At 35.8% G+C, this 20,689-nt stretch overlaps 1 protein-coding gene across 1 annotated transcript in view; it reads left to right on the plus strand.

The window, feature by feature from the left end:
• The window catches only part of Tnks (tankyrase), a 443,661-nt gene that overhangs the window by 34,735 nt on the left and 388,237 nt on the right, over positions 1-20,689 (plus strand). Inside the window, exon 3 of the mRNA XM_090403559.1 lies at positions 19,135-19,343. Coding sequence (XP_090259685.1) covers positions 19,135-19,343 — 209 coding nt within the window. The remainder of the gene's footprint in view (positions 1-19,134; positions 19,344-20,689) is intronic.

Here is a 20,689-nt window from a genome sequence, read left to right on the forward strand (position 1 = left end):
CATGATTCTTGTTTAGGTTTTCAGTTTTACGTGCGACTGCAGCTGCTTCCTTGAAGGTTCTTGAATGGTAGTTATCTTCTATATAGGGCATAAGGCTCTTATCCCACTCACTGTGATGGTTAGTAGAGGCAAAGTGGCAAGAAAGGCCTGAAATGTCTTGTCTGTTGTTTCTGACATATCCTATGTGTTCTTTGTGGTTTTAGAAGGTTAGCTAATTTTTTGGAAATGCTGCTGACGATTGGAATAGTAATAGTACTGATGTATTGGACGTCATCACATTGTCTATGTGGTATATCAGTCAAGAGAATCTTGTTGTAGAGTCTTTTTGGATAACCATTTAAAGATAGTTCTCTGGATATTGTAGTTAATTCCATTTGTTGGTCATTCTTATCTGTTGTGTACTGTATAGCTCTTTTCTTGAGCATATGGATAATGCTAAGTTTCTGAGCTATATGATGAGACGAGTTGAAATTGAGGTAATGTCCAGTATTTGTAGGTTTTCTATAAATAGATAGGTTGATACTATTATTGGTTTGTTTCTTTATTAGGATGTCAAGGAATGGCAGTTTTCCATCTTTTTCAATTTCTAATGTGAATTTGATGGTATGGTGGAAACTATTGATTTGGTTAAGGTAATCCATTAGTTCTTCTTTCGTATGATTCCAAATGAGAAAGATATCATCCACATATCTGCACCAAATTTTCGGTTTTGGAATGATCTGGGATAAGATTTTTTCTTCTAGATCTTCCATGAATAAGTCAGCACAAGGAGGGAAGAAGGGGCTACCCATGGCTAATCCGATGAGTTGTTTGTAGACAGTTTTTTGCTAAATAAAATAGAAGTTAAACAGTGATTGAACAAAGTAGTGATGTTTCTTGGGATCAAGTTGTCTAAGATGTTGATGACTTCAACCACTGAAATGTTTGTAAACAGAGATGTAATGTCTAGGCTTGCTAGTATATCATCTTCATAGATAGGGATGTTTTTTATTTTATCTATAAAATGTTGTGAGTTTTTAATATAAGTATCCGAGATGTGAATGTGTTGTTGTAAAATCTTAGCAAGGTACTTGGACAGTTGGTAAGTGGGAGAATAGATTCCGTCAACTATTGGACGTAATGGAATACCTTCTTTATGAATTTTAGGAATGCCATACAGTCTAGGAGTTAGTGGGTGCATTGATTTTAACTTTCTTATTACTTCTGTAGGCCAAGTACTCTGGAGTATATAATATACCTTGCTCATGTGGTATTAGTTATGTAGGTCAGACCTTTAGAAGCTTTGAAACGAGAAAGAAAGAACACATAGGATATGTCAGAAACAACAGACAAGACATTCAGGCCTTTCTTGCCACTATGCCTCTACTAACCATCACATTGAGTGGGATAAGAGCCTTATGCCATATATTGAAGATAACTACCATTCAAGAATCTTCAAGGAAGCAGCTACAGTCACCCGTAAAACTGAAAACCTAAACAAGAATCACGGTCTAACCTTACCAGAAATTTGGAAAGCTTTAATCAGATCAGTAAACATCAAAGAAATGAACTTTCATGACAATTACATCATGAGCCATAATGAATAAATCATATTCCCAAGACACGTGCATTGCCTTGTTCAATACTAATTTTTTGTATGAATTAGAACCATCAGTTATAACCTAGTCTGTTACCTTCGTATAGCTTACTAGTTTGTATTCCCTGAAGATGCCGATAGAAAAAAATTGGCGAAACATGTAGCACAATAAAATAAAGCTACTTGACGAACATTATATAAAAAAAGTGTAATAGTCTTAAAAATAAATAATAGTTATAAACACTTTATAATTCACATCAAAACACATGAAGCAAGCAACAGTGTCATAAACTTTTAGTCCACAAACACTGCACATCAGTTGATTCCTGGGAACATCATGTTGCTAAAAGCAACATGCTAAAACATTGCTAAAAGCAACAATTGTATTAGCAAGAGCGTATGAGTGGATCATCATAAAGTTAAGCATCAATGCAGAGTATTACTGTATGTGTGTGTGTGTGTATGCAGTGCATGTGCTGGGTCAAGATGTAAAATGTATTTTATTGTGAATCGTCAGAAAATTTTGTAACAACTGCTCTAGAGAACATATCAGATGTCTGGCTTTACATATAATTTTATATTGATGCCACATATGAGAGGTAGAAGAACCTATAGCATGTTAATGCTTTTTATAGGGTACGAGTTAAGGGTTTGGAAAGAAGTTTATGAATATTTTTCATGAAGAGTTGCAGGTTGTGGTTGAGGAACTTCATGAAGAAAGCAGTTTCAGAGGATAAAGATAGATGGAATAAATCAGGAATAGAAGAACCAAATCAGTATGTTTGCAGATGTAGTAAAAAGGGATGCTGGGCCACTGTTGCTCTAGTGTTTTAATATTTGCAAAACATGACAGTGGAGTAGAGAAGATTAACAAAAGTATGGAAAATGTTAGTTTTGGTGATATTGGTGAAGGTGCAATGGTGGAAGGTCAGGAGAATGAAGTGGACCTATGAAACAACACTTATGTGGAGTCTTTCACAAAGCACAAGAGCAAAAGATTGCAGAAATGTCAGGTCACTGGTAGAGCTAAGAAGCAAAAAGTAAAGAGGTGATAAACAAGAACATACAGCTAACTGTGTATTTTAATTCCATTATTGATGGCACTGAGAATGCAAGATGGTATATTTCTTTTGGGCAGCTAAGCTCAAGAACAAATTTTATTGATGTCAAGCCTATTGTTAGCTATTTCTGGAGCGAAATTACCAATTGTGAGTTTGGTGTTTAACATCTGGACTAGTATCGGTACTTAGGCCGAATTGTTGTTGAGTCTTGGGGTGCTAATGGCAGCATCATTAAGCCTTTTAGATGACAGGTTAATTACAGTATGAAAAACCTAAACTTTATGCTGGGATTTAGAATTGAAAGACTGTTGTATTTATTTGATTTGTCTTTTGAGTGGAAGCTTATAAATTTCCAAGAGAATGGGCCAAAGCTCTGGGTTGAGAGCTCAGATCATAATGAGCTGTAATAAATTTAGTTTAATCCTTTATCTAAGTGTGAGCAAACAAAGTTTGCGCCTGAAAGTGTCTTCAGGACTGGGGTAAGGTGGTACAACACCAGGGCACTACTTGCAAAGGTGGAGCAAGCTACCAACACTCATATCTCAGTATCTCCCATAATGCAAAACACATCTCCTTGCAGATATGTCTAATGTTATGCATTAAGGGAAGGGCCACAACCCAGACTAGTTTCGACCTTTATTGAGGTCTCTTCAGTGGGAGCCAGGCCCAAGTGGAGATGTATGACATTAGACATAACATTGCATAACATTAGACATATCTGCAAGGAGATGTGTTTTGCATTATGGGAGATACTGAGATAGGAGTGTTGGTAGCTTGCTCCACCTTTGCAAGGAGTGCCCTGGTGTTGTACCACCTTACCCCAGTCCTGAAGATACTTTCAGGTGCAAACTTTGTTTGCTCACACTTGGATAAAGGATTAAACTAAATTTATTATACTCTAACCAAGTGAAAAATAAACTTTCAACATCTTTCTCTAAATTCAGAGTAATTTATTAAAAATGGGTGGCACACCATTTGGCAACTCCTATAGGTAGAGATGACCTGCTAATGCTTCTGCCTGGTATCTCCACTTGGGTCTGGCTCCCACTGAAGAGACCTCAATAAAGGTCTAGACTAGTCTGGGTTGTGGCCCTTCCCTTAATGCATAACATTAGACATATCTGCAAGGAGATGTGTTTTGCATTATGGGAGATACTGAGGTAGGAGTGTTGGTAGCTTGCTCCACCTTTGCAAGGAGTTTCCTGGTGTTGTACCACCTTACCCCAGTCCTGAAGATACTTTCAGGTGCAAACTTTGTTTGCTCACACTTGGATAAACGATTAAACTAAATTTATTATACTCTAACCAAGTGAAAAATAAACTTTCAACATAATGAGCTGATGCTGCATTGGTAGCATTGATTTATTCCCCTGCAAAGCAAAACGAATATGTAAATGACAAAACTGACTTTCTCTGTAAATACACAAAGCTTTTTTGATTTAAACTTGATTTAGAAGAGAGAAACTGTGTTTAGAATATGCAGCTGCCTTCAGAAAGCAGCCTAATCTGGATAAATATGGATTCATAAAATGCCTCAAAATATGGGAAACAATTTTTGCAATCCCAGTTTACAGCCAAGTCCTTCAATCTAGTCTTTCGTTCACATATTTCACTTAGTTTTGTTTTGCCTTTGTGTGTATGTGTTAGAAGTTTTATATTGCACTTCCTGAGAATTTCTCTGTAACTGAGATGAAATATTGGAAGAATTAAATAGTGTTTTTCATCTTTGAAAGTTTTTTCTCTTTGTTATCCTATAAATTAAAAATACCAAGAGATTATATTCTGAAAGATATATGTGTTGTATTATGGGATACTAAGGCAATTGATGTGATCTGAAGCCATTAGCCTCTATATACAAATAACCCAGTCGTGATGTTACTTCACATGCAAATTTTTATTTGTTTACACTTGGATAAAGGATAAACCAGGAATATATTTTTTTTGGCATCTTTAATTTATAGTATAACTAAGTGAAAACTACTTTCAAACATCTTTTTCTAATCCAGAGTATTTTAGTAGTAAGGTGTGACACCTTTTGACTACTTGTATGACTTATGAAATATAACTTCTGCTCCATTACTTCAACCTTGGTATAACTTCTGGATCTGGCTCCCATTGATGAGACATCAATAAAGGTTGAAACCAGTCAGGTTAGTGGCCCTTCCCATAATGCATAGCATTATAAATGTCTGTAAGGATATGTACATTGCATTATGGGATACAAAGGCAATTGATGTGAAGTCATTAGCCTCTATATATACAAGTACCCCAGTTGTGATGTTACTTCACATGCAAATTTTTATTTGCTTACACTTGCATAAATTATAGTCTTGGATTAAACCAAGACTATAATTTTTTGGAATCATTAATTTATAGTGTTTTTAATCCTGTTCTCAGTACTGTTTTATTCCATTCTTCCAACATACAACTGAGTGAGAGAAAGTGAGGAGAAAATTTTTTATGGAATTCTATAAGAGGAGTACTTAATGAGAATGATGACTGAATATTTACTTGGTGCAAAAATGAATATTAGTAAACTTTCAGGACAAAAAAAAAAGGTTGTTTGGGCTGCAACTATTAACTTGAAAGGATCAGAGAAGATATGAAAGAGTTATTAAAAGCAAAAAAAAAAAAAGAAGAGAGAGAGAGAGAGAGTGAAAATTGAAAGTAGTCTGTTGCCACTGAGATAGAGACAATGATTACAAATGAACCAGCAGACTGTAGTTGTGTAGAAGGAATGGTGTGGAGTTTGCAGCCTTATGGATTGAATTTGATAGACAGAAGGACTTACATAATGCTGTTGGACTGCACTTAAATGGATTTCTAGTTAGGTATCTTGAGAAAATTTTGTTCGCTGAAAGTATGGAAACATAAAGCCAGAAAAGCCAATTAATAGGATGGATGTGGGTGAATGTATGTACCTAAAGTGAGAGTAGTCCCCCAGAAAATGCAAAATCTAGCCTCTTGAGTGGCAAAATCAAATGGAAAAGCCAATACAAGGTGTAACGTTGGCTGGGGGATTGAGAGAGATGTGACAGTTTATTTATACTAATGCTAGGAGTAGTTGGAATAAGAGGGATGAGTTTTTGGGCATTGCTTGGTGCAACCCTACCAAAAGTTGCAGGCATTAGTAGTGTTTGTATTTGTTTAGTAGTATTTGAATGGAAGTAATTGCAAGTGCAAATGATTATATAAATCGGGGTTTCTCAAACTTTTTCTACGACAGAACACTTCACAAATCCTGAAATTTTTACAGAACGCCTTGGTTATTTTGTAATGTATTAATTAATAATTAATTGGATTTAGCTGATTTATTCTTATTAATTAATAATTAATAATTAATTATTAATTATACATCAATTAAACCATCATTAAATTAGTTTGTGCTGATTTTCATTAACATATCCTATTCTGATCACCAAAAATTTATACTATAAGTACTTACGAGTGAATGCAGACTTTTTCTCATATGTGCTGGTAGTTTTCCTCTCCTTTTGTACATCCTGGATCTTTGTAGGCTTGAGATGGATGACTCACTATCTGTTCCATCACAAACACCTTCAATAAGAGATTTCTTAATACCAAAATTAAACAAAGTGCCCTGTCTCTTATTCATATTAGAATTTAAATCTGTATTCCTGTTACTTTTAAAAAAAATCACGGCACTCCAGTTTCAGAACAAGCACTTACACACTGCAATACAAACTTGCAAAGAAAGTATCCAGTATTACTAGATTTGAGAACCCGATCTTGATCTTCAATTTCAGTGCAAAATTTTCTTTATACTTCCTTGCTGATTGGTCACTGACATTTGCAACACGTTATTTCGTTCAGTTTTGAGAACACGCCGCCCATTGTTGTAATCGGCTTGCAGGCAATTTTTATGATCGGTCATAAACGGCAGTATTCTCTTTCCTGATTGTGGAAAGATTTTGATGTGTGAAAATTAACGATAATTCGTGAATATTTCCATGTTTAAAAATATGCCCCTTGGTCACTGATATTTGCTACACAGATGTCATTTCCTTCAGTTTTGAGAACAGAGGATATGCCACCCATTGTTATAATCCACTTGCAGGCAATTTTTATGACCCGTCATTTTCGACATATTCACGAATATTATTCTCCTCAGAATATTTCTACTATAAAATATTTATTCATGCAAAAAGCTTAGAAAACTAAAATGACAAATTCCAGAACTTCTCGCGAACACCTATTCACCTTCTGCGGAACACAGTTTGAGAAGCCCTGATATAATCATGGAACAGAAGTGAGCAGAACTACAGAAGAAAGAAAATGAAAGCAAGTGGTACTGTGGAAGCAAAGGAATGTCAGAATGAGGAAACAAATGATAGACTGACAGTGCAATTGTGAGGATACTAGACTTGAAAAATGAGTTGATCATAATGAGAAGTGAAATGAAAAATATGCATAGTGGGATGAGAAATTTGGTGGATAAGAATTGATGAGTACAAAAGTTTAGAACGGAGGAAATTAGAGAAAAAGAGGTGATGAACGACTCAAGAATAACGATGTATGGAGTTTCCATAAGGTGTATTTTCCAGGAGGGAGAATTAGCAGGATGATTGATGTATTAGATAAGAGAAGCAGATGAGCAAGCACGCTGATGTTGGTTGTTGGAATAAATTACTTGTATGGACATAAAGTGCATGTAAGAATGGATATCAGTAGATCATTGAGGAGAATGAAAGATAACAGTGCGGTTGGAAGGGTGGTCTGTGTTTCCTAGATATGATAATGCGACTTAGGAAGAGCAGGGATCATGAATGTTATGTTGGCAAAGCTGTGTATAGAGAAGGGAGTGGAGTTTGTGAATGTGTGGGATTTGAAGGAAAGATGGAAATGTACAAAAGTGATGCATTTTGGAAAATTATGGAGACAACTACCGTGTTTGAGTAAAACTTTAGTTTAATATAAGTTTAAGTTAAATTAAAGTTTTACTCAAACACGGTAGTTGTCTCCATAATTTTCCAAAATGTATTCGGATCACCGTGTAAGCCTAAAAGAAAGGTACAAAAGTGATGGGTTGCATTTGAATGGATTTCAAATGCAACATACTCTGACTCACATTCAGAGTATGTTGCATTTGTTGCAGAGAGTAGAAGTAGTAAGAAGTGAAGTAAGAGATCAGGAGAGTGGAACTGGTGAGACTGAAGTTATCGTAAATGTAAATAGTAATACTGTGAGTAATGATAGAATGAGAATGTAAGATGGACAGGGAGACAGTATAAAGAGAGTGAATGTGTGTATGGGGGATGGTCAGTATGGGAATGGGATAGCTTGTGATGTACATGATGTAGTTGAGTCTGAAGAGATAGATAGGTTAAATGGTGATAAGGGCAATTGGGAATGGTTAGGTATGAGGAAATCACAACATACAAGTGGCATGAGTAAGACCTGTTGTAGATCTAAAAGTGAATTACTGTGTTTATTTACAAATGCTAGGAACATCAGAAATGAGGGAGATGAAATGGTTTTGTTGATTGAGTTTACTTGACCAAAAATTGTTGAAATAAGCAAAACATGGTTGGATAAGGATGATATCCTGGTGGGAATAGAAATGGAAGGGTATGATGTTTTACGTGAGGATAGAAAGGAAAAGACGAGAGGTGGAAGTGTTGATGATAAAAAGTGAATTTTGTCCACACAAAGTAGGGATGTGAGATGTAAATAGTACCAATGGTTTGCAATCAGTATGGTGTGAGGTGTAGGTTGACAAGAAGAGATCTTCAGTTGGATGCCAGGCCAGGGAATATAGAGGGTGGTGATGAATAAATGGATAAGCAACTTAGGTTAGTGAACAAGAGAAGGATGATTTTAATTATGTCAGTATATATTGGAATGAAGAGATAGCATTTGGGAATAAGGAAAATGAATTTTTTGAGTTCTTGAGAGACAGCTATCTCAGACAGTTTGTGAAGGAGGGCACACAAGGATTGAGGGTAATTTTAGATCTGATATCATTTCATCAGAGGATGTGATTGTGAGTAGAGTTTTGTACTTCTCTCCAGTTGGTGAGAGTGATCATGATGTGATCACCTAGGTTGTAACTAGCCATATGAACTTGGTGACAACTTGGAGCTATAGCATGGAATGAGGTGTTAAGGAGGGAGGGAAATAAATGCTGCTTAGGAACAAACTAAAAGATATTTAACATCAATGTGTGAATGTATTCTGAAGGTCAGACTGAATAAAGTAGGTGCCAAATGGATGAATGAAGGGATTAAGCATGAAATTTGGAAGAAAAGAGGACTGTGAAGGCATCACAAGATGAATAATGGTAGCAATCAATTACATAAGGAGTATAAAGAGCAGGTCAGGAAGGTGACTCAGTTGGTAAAAACAACAAAACTACAATATGAGAAGAAATTAGCAAATGAGATCAAGAAAAACTCTAGAGTTCTTCAGATATGTGGCAAGTGTAAGGGAAAAATGGTAGAATGGTAACTGCAGCATAAGACATCATTGAGGTATTCATTGAACAGTTTATATGAGTGTTTCATCCTCATCAGGGTGAAATCATGAATAACTCAAGTGTAGAGGACATAGGACAGGATGGCTTAATTGTGAGTGAGCAAGAGGTATATGAGGACATAAATAAGCTTGATGTCAATAAGGCAATAGGATTTAATGACATATCATGATGTGTCTTAAGAGGAATGTTCCAGAGTTGGCAAAGCACTGGCATGGCTGTTTAATAAGAGTTATAATAGCACAGGTCCCAAGAGAGTGGAATGAAGTTGAAATTGTTCCATTGCATAAGGGTGGTGATAAGACTGTGGCTACAAATTATAGGTCAATCTGTATACCTGTAGTTCTAGTTAAGGTATTGGAGAGATTAGTGAGAACTAGGATACAGAAATGGGTCATGTAACAGCAGTACATAACCTCGATTTAACGGACTTCGGATTTAATGAACAAATTTCCAGTCCATATGTCGCATGTGAAAATTAACACCTTTTTAATTTTAAAATTCTTTTAACCAAGATTTTCTTATAATTAAATTAACAGGTTATTTTTTGTTATTAATTTCCTGTTATTTTTAATGAATTTTGGTGAATAGGCCATCATATGTTGGAAAAACACTGTAGTAATTTAGCCGACATAAATGAGTTACCGGACATGATCACACCAATCGCACTGTAAGTGGTTCTTTTGTCGCGTGGTGTGACTTTCTGTGGCAGTTTTATTAAACACATTTCCCTAATTTTAGGGAGTTAATTATAGGAACAGCAGAATTCAAAAGTTCAAAAAAAAACTTGATAGTTTTTTCAAACCTGGATTACCTAAACTAAGCACCTCAACATCAAACATTAACTTCACATTAACTTATCTAAAAGTGTGTATAAAATAAATTTTTTGTTATTACAGTGCTAATATTGATAAAATTGCAGTATAATGTTACAGATATTTTTATTTTAAAAAATTCGCAATTTAATAGACACCCCTTAGCCCCTATTAGTCCATTAAATCGAGGGTTTACTGTATTCTCTAATTATCAGCTTGGGTTTGTTAAAGGGAGATCATTTTTTACAAACTTCCTTATGTACTATAACAAGATGACAAATGTCTTGGACAAGGGAAATGCATACTTAAGATTTTGCAAATGCTTTTGATGACTGCCACATGATAAGCTGTTAAATAAACTGAAAGAAATCGGATTGGATAACAGACTAGCAAGTTGGATTGGTGACTGGCTGTCAGATAGGTATCAGAAAGTTGTATATGGAGGTGAAGTGTTCCAAAGGTCACTAATGGTGTGCTGCAGGGGTCTGTATTGGGGAAATTGTTGTTCAATTTGTGTATCAATGATATTGGGATGGGTTTAACTGGTGATTATGCAGCTATTTGCAGATGATGCAAAATTGGGGAGAGCAATGCAGTCGAGCAGACCTTATGGTCTTACAGGAGGACTTGAATAAATTGTATGAATGGCAAGTAAGTTGAACTGTTAGTTCAGTATTGCAAAGCATAAGGATTTGAAATTTGCTAACCAAAGATGGGATAAGAAGTATACACTTGGTGGGGAAACTTTAAAGGAGATAGAGAAGATGAGAGATCTGGGAGTGGTGGTGGACAAGGATTTGAGGTTCAGAGCCACATTGCACTAGTTGTGAGGTGACAACTTCACATATGATCCAATTGTATAAGGTGTCATATGGATTATTGTTTACAGATTTGGTCACTGAGTTTTTATGGTGATGAGGATATATTAGAAAGGATCCAGAGAGATTCACAAAAGTGGTCAGTGGTCTTTGGAATGCAGAGTATGAAGATTGATTGAAAAAATGTAAATTGCAAAGCCTTGTGAATATGGGGGGGGGGAGCAGATATGATTGAGACACATAAGTTAGTCAGGGATTGTTATCACGTTTACATAGAAGAAATTTTTCATAGAATTGGAGAGTGGAAGTAGAACAAGAAGCCATCCCTGGAAACTGTATAAGGAGAGTGTGAGCAGAGGAGTGAGGAAACTGACTTCTGTGTTATCATATCAAAAGCTTTAGCAAAGTCCAAAAATATGGTGTATCTATTTCTCTTTTCTGACTCAACTCTAATATTATCATAAAATGTAAGCAAGTTACTCAAATGTGACCTTCTGTTAATAAACCCATGCTGTTCATTGCAAAAGTATACATTTTCTGTCGACCCATTTCTGTGTGATCGCTTTCCAGCTTTTCCAAAATCTTCACTACCACTATAGATACTGATAATTTGATAGTTAGTCACATTGGCTTTTGCACTATATTTGTGCAATGGGATTATTATACATTCTGTCCACCACTATGGCTGTATAATTTGAGTCTCTGTGCTGCAACTCAAATTATACAGGTCAAATATGCAGCTGGTTCTTTTCTTTTAGGCTTACACAGTGATCAGAATGCATTTTGGAAAATTATGGAGACAACTACCGTGTTTGAGTAAAAACTTTAGTTTAATATAAACCAAAATTCACACTTGACATTTCGACCTTCATATCAAGGTCATCTTCTGGAGTATATACACTATATACAGAGAAACAAGCTGCACTACAATCTACGTGGTTTGCTAAAGTTGCTGACCAACCGTTACAACAATTATTGGCCTGACCTCTGGTTTCTCTGTATATAGTGTATATGCTCCAGAAGATAACCTTGATATAAAGGTCAAAATGTTGAGTGTTGATTTTGGTTTATATTAAACTAAAGTTTTTACTCAACAATGGTCGTTGCTCCATAATTTTCCAAAATGTATTCTGATCACCATGTAAGCCTAAAAGAAAGGATTCTCATCATCCATGGAGATGATGACACCCACAAGCGTTGCAATTGGTATGGTAAAAAGATATGTATTTCCCTTTTGATCAATCGGCTGGCCTTTTTAAAGAAATGCAGAGAGAGTAATCTTATTCATAACTGCATCAAACTGAAAAAAGAAATTTACGTCTGCTAAAGCACTTCGTATCTATGCTCACACAGAGAAAGCAAATACAAACAGCCCGCAAAAATCTAGCAATAACTCAAAATCAGGTTTCAAAATTGCAATCCAAACTATCGAGTTATATAAATCCAGATATTCTACATGTGCTTGAAAGAATCACTGACAATTTGGCTAAATATATCCTAGAAAATAATAAAGAAAAACTTAAGGCCAAATTCCACATTTTGAAACAACAGCGAAATGTGATTGCCAATCATACGAATCCAACCAATCAGGAGATCTCCTCTCCGGTAAACAGCTCCAACAGTGAACAACAAACAAGTGAGACAAGGAGCAGCCAACCATCTGCAAGCAAGAGTCATGTGCTCAACTTATCAAGCCACACCTTAAATAATGGCCAACTTGCACTACTTGATAAAGGCCTTAACTTCGCAATAGCACCTAAAACTTTTTTGCTATTTCTAATGTACTGCCAACGTCCTTCCTATTCAGCAACCAATAACTGAACCTAGAAACTTGAGTATACTCTTCAGTTGGTCATATTTCCTGTTTTGTAGTTCAGCTTGCAACCTTTTCAGAATGGAACATCCACATACTTGCTACGTCCTAGGTCAATACAGCACTGTACTTGCCCGAGAACAGAAGTTACATCTTTACCTGAAATATCTTCTGATGCTATAATCAAGTCTAACATGCTTTGACCTAGAATTCCTTTTATCACATCCTGCTCAAGGAAGTTGTCTTGCAACAGTTCAATAAATTCTGCTCCATTCTTATCATGAAATTTCACTCTGCCCAATGTTTCATCTCAACTCATTGTTCAGATAGTTAACCATAATGATTACTTGTTTAGCACCCATCAGGTTGATTTGGTATTGTATTTCGTCATTGCCACTGACATCCTCTAGTTCTGTAACAACACCCCGCCATGTATTTGATGTTAGACTCTGCCTCACACCATATAGTATTCAAACTTAATCTATTATGTAAAATTTTTTCTAATATTGCAATCATAACATTCTACCCTAACTGAACTCAAATCATTTGCTTTCATTAGCAGTACATCTCCCTCTCTTATCTTGTTTATTCTTTCTAAAAACTGTATATTCTTTATACTCAGTACATCTGCTTTTAAGAGTCAATTCTCACTAATGCTTAGGATTTAGGGCTAAACATATTTGCTAGGGGTGCTTAAGGGTCAAAGCTGTATAACTGAGAGGAGACCTCCACATAGCCTTTAAAGGAATGCGGAGAACCGACCAGGGCTTCTGACCTAATGTCCAATCCTCACCTTCTCGTGGTGCACCCTGTTGGGTATCTACTTTGATACTGAACGAACGAGGATGGGCTGGCAATTTGGGATTTAGCCGACCAAATTGTATTCTTATTGGTTAAACCAAAATAAAAAATGAGGGTACAACATGACAAAATTTCATGCCGGCTGGGGCGTCGCCCGGTTAAACAAGGCCCCCGTTGTTTTCGCCAGGGAACCAGGGCGAACAGCGAAAAGTCAGCTACTGGAACAAATCTGAAAACAAACCCCAACTCAACATCACCAGAGTTAAAGATCGGTACTATCAACGTAAGAAGCCTGAATGGCAAAGAAATGGAGCTAGCTGAGGAATTAGATAAGTACCAGATCGACATAATAGGGGTGACTGAAACAAAAAAGACCAAAACTGGTGAGATCTTTCTGAGCAATAAATACAAAATGTTATATTCAGGCAATAACAATCAAGGAAAAGAAGGAGTAGCCATAGTATTCAACACAAAATACGAGGCTAATCTTCTTGAATGGCAGTCAGTCTCAAGTAGAGTAATGTGGGCAAATATGAGAATGGGGAACTGGACAATGAGACTTATTTGTTCCTATGGTCCCACAGAAGGTTCTACTAAGGTAGAAGTGGAGGAATTTTTTGAGGCTTTAGAAAAAGCAACTGACACAATGAAAAAGGAAAAGTTGGTCCTTGTTGGGGATCTAAATAGTAGAGTAGGAAATGATTGTGAGACATACAAAAATATTTTGGGAAAATTTGGAGAAAAGAGCAAAGCTAATAATAATGGCAAATATCTGTTGGATTTCTGCTCAGGACATGGACTGGTTATTACCAACACCATGTTCCAACATAAAAATGTGCACAAATTCACATGGAGAGAAGAGGCTAGGAATAAGAAAAGTCTCATTGACTATGTTATTGTTGATAGTGATGTTTTCTCCCTGGTGCAGGACACCAGAGTGTACAGAGGATTTGAAATTGGAAGTGATCACTATTTAGTCTTGAGCAGGATAAAATTGAATTTCATATTGAAAAGAATAACATGTAAGAAAGTTTTAAAGCGAATAAAAGTTGAGCAGCTCTCAGATGTAAACTGTAGACTAAAATACAGAAATATTATTGAAAAGAAAATGAAAGAGTTTTAGAACAGGAATCAAACCTTGGAGATTCAGTGGCAAACTCTGAAGGAAACATTGATTGATTCTGCCAGAGAGGCATGTGGTGAGGTTGTGTGCAATGATAAAAAAATCAGAACTCCCTGGTGGACACAGGAAGTTAAAGAGGCAGTGAAGGAAAAGAAGAAAGCATATCAAAAGTTCCTGGCAAATATGTCAGCTTTTACTCTTACAGAATACAGAGACAAATGTAAGAAAGCTAAACACTGTGAAAAACTAGCTAAACAAAAGTCATGGGAGGACTTTGGCAAGAATATAGAAAATAAATATCAAGAAGGTGGCAAAATATTCTGGAAGTTGTTGAAGAAGCTTAGGAATGGAGGAAAGAGTGCTGTAAAAGGAATTAGAGATGATAAAGGTGAAATGAAAACAGGAGAAAAAGATATCCTTGAAGTATGGAGTAATTACTTTGAAAAACTGCTAAATGAAACAAGCAGTGATGACAGCACAGTGATAAAAAACACTGACCAGGCATGCAATCAGGAATACATATCCATACTTGAAGTAGAAAAAGCCATTAAAGGCTTGAAATGTGGAAAGGCAGCAGGAGTAGATGATATTCGATCAGAAATGCTGAAGCATGGTGGTATAAGAGTCTTACAGTGGCTGCACTGCATAGTTCAGAAAGCCTGGACAGAGGGACGAATTCCCGATGATTGGAGTAGAGCTCTCATAGTACCCATATATAAAAAGGGAAATAAAACTGCATGTGAGAATTACAGAGGTATTTCCCTAGTGAGTGTTCCTGGCAAGATCTATGCAAGTATACTTGAGAAACGGTTGAGAAGAATTGTGGAAGAAAAGCTTGGTGAAGAACAAGCTGGATTCAGGCCAAATAGAGGCTGTCAGGATCAGATCTTCACTTTACGACAAATAGTCGAGAAAGCATGGGAATATAACAAAGATCTGTATTTAAGTTTTGTCGATTTGGAAAAGGCATATGACAAGGTGCCAAGAGAGAAGCTATTCAATACGCTGCAGTTATATGGTGTCAATGGGGCATTATATCAAGCAATACTTAGTCTTTATTTGAGTTGTGAGTCAGCAGTTAGAATTGAAGGAAGTACAGGAAGATGGTTTAATGTTAAATCTGGTGTGAGACAAGGATGTACATTATCCCCTCTGTTATTCATTATCTATATGGATCACATTATGAAGGAATGTGGTATTAAACCTGATATCAAAATTGGAGATGTTAATGTCAGCTCTTTGCTTTATGCGGATGATGTTATACTTCTAAATAAATCCGCTACAAGTCTGCAAGATTCTCTGACTAAATTGAATAGCTGTTGTAATAGATATGGTATGAAGGTCAGCAATAAAAAGACAAAGACAATGAAAATAGGCAGAATCATTGAAAATGTCAACTGTGTTGTGAATGGAAAACCTGTGGAAAAAGTAAAACATTTCAGCTACTTAGGCACAATTTTTACTGAAGATGGTAAACTAAATATAGAAATAGACAACAGAATCAGCAAAGCTGGTATCGTGGGAAGTCAATTGAATAAATTCATATGGAATAAGAAAGAAATTAGTCGGAACACTAAATTAGCTGTATACAAGACTGTGTTCAAACCAATTTTAACTTATGGATCTGAGAGCTGGGTCAGAAGTAAAACACTTGACCAAAGACTAGAGACCGCAGATATGAGAATCCTGAGAAAGATTAGAGGCGTGAATAGATGGCATCAATGGCAATATCATATTAAAAATGAGGATATTAGGAAAAAACTTGACATTGTCAGCATCCAGGAATGCGTTAGCAGAGCTAATCTCAGATGGTATGGTCACTTAAATAGAATGGGAGAGGAAAGATTAGCAAAACAAGTGTTCTCTGCCAGGTTGGCAGGAAAACGACCTAGAGGAAGACCAAGATATAGGTGGATTGATACGGTACAAAGTGCGTTAGACGATAGAAATATAAGATCTGATAATGTTGGAGTCTTGACAGGTAACAGACTGATTTGGAGGAAAATTGTAGATAGGAAGTTAGTAATGATTTAATTTTTTCATGTAGTACTGTCATATCCTGTACACCCCTTGAGGGTACATGGCAGGAATTTGATGATGATGACGACATATTTGCTAAGGCAATAACCCAATCCTTTGTTTCTAGTATTTTGGTCATTTGTGTACAAACATAAGTTACCTTGATAGTCTTGTATATTCACTTTTGCCGTCTGCATCAGCCAGTTGAACAACTTGCACATCTCTCTTCATATTTATTGCTTCACTGATGTATATTTCCTTGATATGCTTAGTAAGTTCCAACTGGACAAGCACAAAATTAATCATCCTTTCATCATAATCATTTCCATGATGATACATATTTTCATCATTAACAGTTTTAGTTTTAGTTGCCTTTACATTGATTCTCACCATCCCTAGTTTCCCTGACTGTGTATTAGATCTTATATTATTATTATTATGTGCCACTTCATGGAGTCTTTGGACTCACTGAGGGAGACTCTAAACATCATGCCAAGCACTATCCAACATTTGCACAGTATCTATGGTACTTTGCTTTGAACTCATTCACAGTCTTGTGCTCACAACAGATTCTGGAAACCCCCTCATTCACCATTCTAATCTTCTAAAAACTGTTCAGTAATTTTTGTGTGTCAATCACATCACCCCTTTTCTGCCTGTCAATCAATTTCTGTAACCCACAGATCCTCACCTATTCTCATAAGGTTCATTCCATAAACCTGCTACCATCTTGGTTGCTCACCTCTGGATCCTCTCTACCTCTTTCTCATTGCCAAAGAAACCCGGGTGACCAGATCTGCATGTAGTAGTCGAGATGGAATCTTATCAAGTCTTGATAAAGAGAATAATAACCTGCTTGTCTCTGCTCATCAAAGTATTCTTCAATAACCAAGTAATTCGATGAGTTGCTTTGGGCACTTTTCTATGTGCCCTCTAAACTTTTAACTCCTTATCGATTAACACTCCCAAAATCCCTAGCTTCATCAATTTCCTGGAGTACAGTTCTATCAATGTGGTATATACTGGTAATCTTTTAACCCCAAAATGCATAATACACTTTGCCACATGAAACTAACATCCATTCGTCTTTGGCCAGACTGCCAGTCCATCCAAATCATCCTGCAAAACTTTAACATCTGCATTAACTATTGCTCTACCTAATTTTGCATCATCAGCAAACAGTTCCTTTCAGATCCTTTCCTATATCATTAATGTACAAATTAAATAGTAGTAAATCCAAGAACAGAACCCATATCAATAATTTTTCCAGACTCCTGATACTAAATGCATTGATGTGACCACTTTCCCTTTTATATGAATCCATTCTTCCCTCAAACTTATTCTAGCACATTCAAAAATTTATGACCATACCTTCTGCTGTACATTGAATCATTTACCATCATAACCCTTGTTCATTACTATTATATCTTGGCAACAGTTGGACAATTTTAACTTTCTCTTTCAACACACTTGCTTCTTTCAGCAATCCTTTCTCATACTGTATTTATCACTAATTAAATCATTTGTACCTATGAGAACTTCCATCTCTTTTCTTTTCTGTTTTTCAATTGCATTTGTTAAATTTTTGATTTTTGCTCTGGTGAACTCAAAGTGGTAGCAATGGTTATCACATCTTTTTTTTTTGTTGTTGTTATATTCTATTTTATTTATTTCTCGATAACATTGAACCTTCTTCAGTGCTTTGTTGTTTCTCCTTTTGCTGCATAACTTTCTCATCTTTCCTATTCTCCTTTAATTGTCTCTTGGCTTTTTCCACATCATCTGTCTAATAATTTGTTTTTGTCTTGAGATTTTGAAAGGTAATTCAATTTCAGTATACTTATTTTGTACTGGTATATTTCTATTCAGTGGAACTAGCCTTTTTGTTATCAACTTCATATGTAGTATTTATCAAGTAAGTTTTCACATTTATGTTCTTCTCAGAGCTTTTTTTTTAAAGCATATTTCTTTGAGAACACAAATACCTCTTTAATATACAAATATACACTTCTAAGTTCTTGCCATTCCCTCAAAATTGGTTTCCCAAAAATTCCATGCCAAGCAAATAACTGGTAAACTAGGTAGTGAATATTCACTGTTGTTGTCTAGTGGAAGAGATGATTAAAATTTTAAACTTTTTCATCTTTAACCTTTATTTTATTAGAATTTTATTCTCTTTGATAGCTACAATAGCTTTCTGATTTCAGCTAAAAAAAGTCCCTTTAAAATGATCTGCTCATTTAATTCTGTAGGGAAGTATAGTTCTTCTCTCTGCAGAAGATAATTATTTGGCATGATCTCTAGGTTAGTACACAAAAGGATGTTGATTCCTGTCAATTTCATTTTAATTATAACTTGTGCCACTGAAGCACATGGTTGCTGAAGTGTACATTGTGATTGGGATAGGATGTTATAAATCTTGTCAGACTTGATTGCTAAAAGTATTCAAAGCAGTTTTTGTTTTAGAATAATTCCTTTGGTTCTCTTCTGTCAATCAATATAATTTACATTTTCCGTGTAAATTATATTGATAATTTACACGGAATCGATGTCTATTAGTTTATTGTCTAATTACCTGTTTCATAATTTTAGTTGCTTGTTTTTTGCATTTTCAGTTCTTCTGCAGCATGGTGCAGATTCATCAGTTCGTAATACAGATGGCAAAATACCTCATGATTTGGCAGATCCATCAGCTAGAGCTGTTTTAACTGGTGAATATAGGAAAGATGAGCTATTGGAAGCTGCTAGAAGTGGGAATGAGGAAAAGTTATTAGCATTGCTAACACCTTTAAATGTCAACTGTCATGCTAGTGATGGAAGAAAGGTAGAAAATTCAGTGTAAAACAGTTTTTAATTATAACATTGTTTAATAAATCACATTAGTATTAAAAATTATTCTTTTAATTCCTATTTTACACACACACATATCCTTCTTTTAATCCCTGTTATATATTAAAATTTTCATTGTATTTCCAAATAGAATTGTATTCTCAATCCAAGAACAGATAATAAAATGATAATAAAACTGCATATTTTTTTAAAATAAGCAGTTTTATTATCATTATTATCATCTGAGATCTCCAGAGCCAAGGACTCATTAAGGAAGGCTATACATCATTCATACCAGCTGTCATACTTTCTCTTAAACTCATTCACATTAGATACTCTGACCACTTCAACAGGCAAACTGTTCCACTTACTGCTCTAAGAGAGAAAAAATCTAGCACTTATCTCTTTCTTAACCATGAGTAAACTTAACATTCCATGAATGTTTCCCTGTGTTCTCTCCCTGCCTTCCATATAATGAAAAATTTAATCAGACATTATCCTATAGCACTCATTCAGAAGTTTATAGATCCCAATCATATTGCCCCTCTCTCTTCTGTTAACTAGTCTGAACTCCACATATTCTCAGTCCATCTTCATAATCTAACTCTTCTTTGCACCCTTTCTACAGATTCTTTATCCTTCTCAATCCCTAGGAGACCAAATCTGTTCACAGTGGTCCAGGTGCAGACTTTAGAAGGTCTTGTAAAGAGGCACAATTGCTTCCATATCCTTACATGTCAATGTTTGTTTTAATATTGCAATTATCCTCTGAGTTGTATTTGCAATTTTTGCCATGTGACCTATGAACTTAAAATTCCTATCTATCACAATGCCAGGATTCCTAGTCTCATAACATATCCTTGCCAATATACGAGGGTGTGCTGAAAAGTTGTGATAATCACCATGAAGGAATTGAGGTAGAACCATGTTAACTTGCACATTATGCTACATGTTCCCCACAAAGCATTATAATTATACGCTTGTTATGACACTTCCACATCATTTGCAATCCTCTGAGAAAAAGTCTTTCCCTTGTTGCACAAATCAGTCAGCTGCAGATATGACTTCATCATCTGTGGTAAATTTTGTTCCTTTCAAGTGTTTTTTTAAATTTGGGAATAGGAAATAATCAGATGAGGCCAGGTCTGGCCAAAAGGTTGGGTGAGGCAGACCTTGAAAGCACTGAAGTTGTGTATTGTCTGTTGGGTTTCATGAGCAGTGTGAGCAGGTGCGTTGTCCTGCAAAAGCAACATGCCTCTGCTCAGTTTCCCGTGCCGTTTTTCCTTCAGCATCTCTTTCAGTTCCTTCAGAGCTGTTGAATAAATTGCTGCTGTAATGTAA

This window comes from Typopeltis vanoorti, chromosome 14, assembly GCF_054136105.1.
Source record: "Typopeltis vanoorti isolate ZY-2024b chromosome 14, IOZ_Tvanoo_1.0, whole genome shotgun sequence".
Lineage (NCBI taxonomy): Eukaryota > Metazoa > Arthropoda > Arachnida > Uropygi > Thelyphonidae > Typopeltis > Typopeltis vanoorti.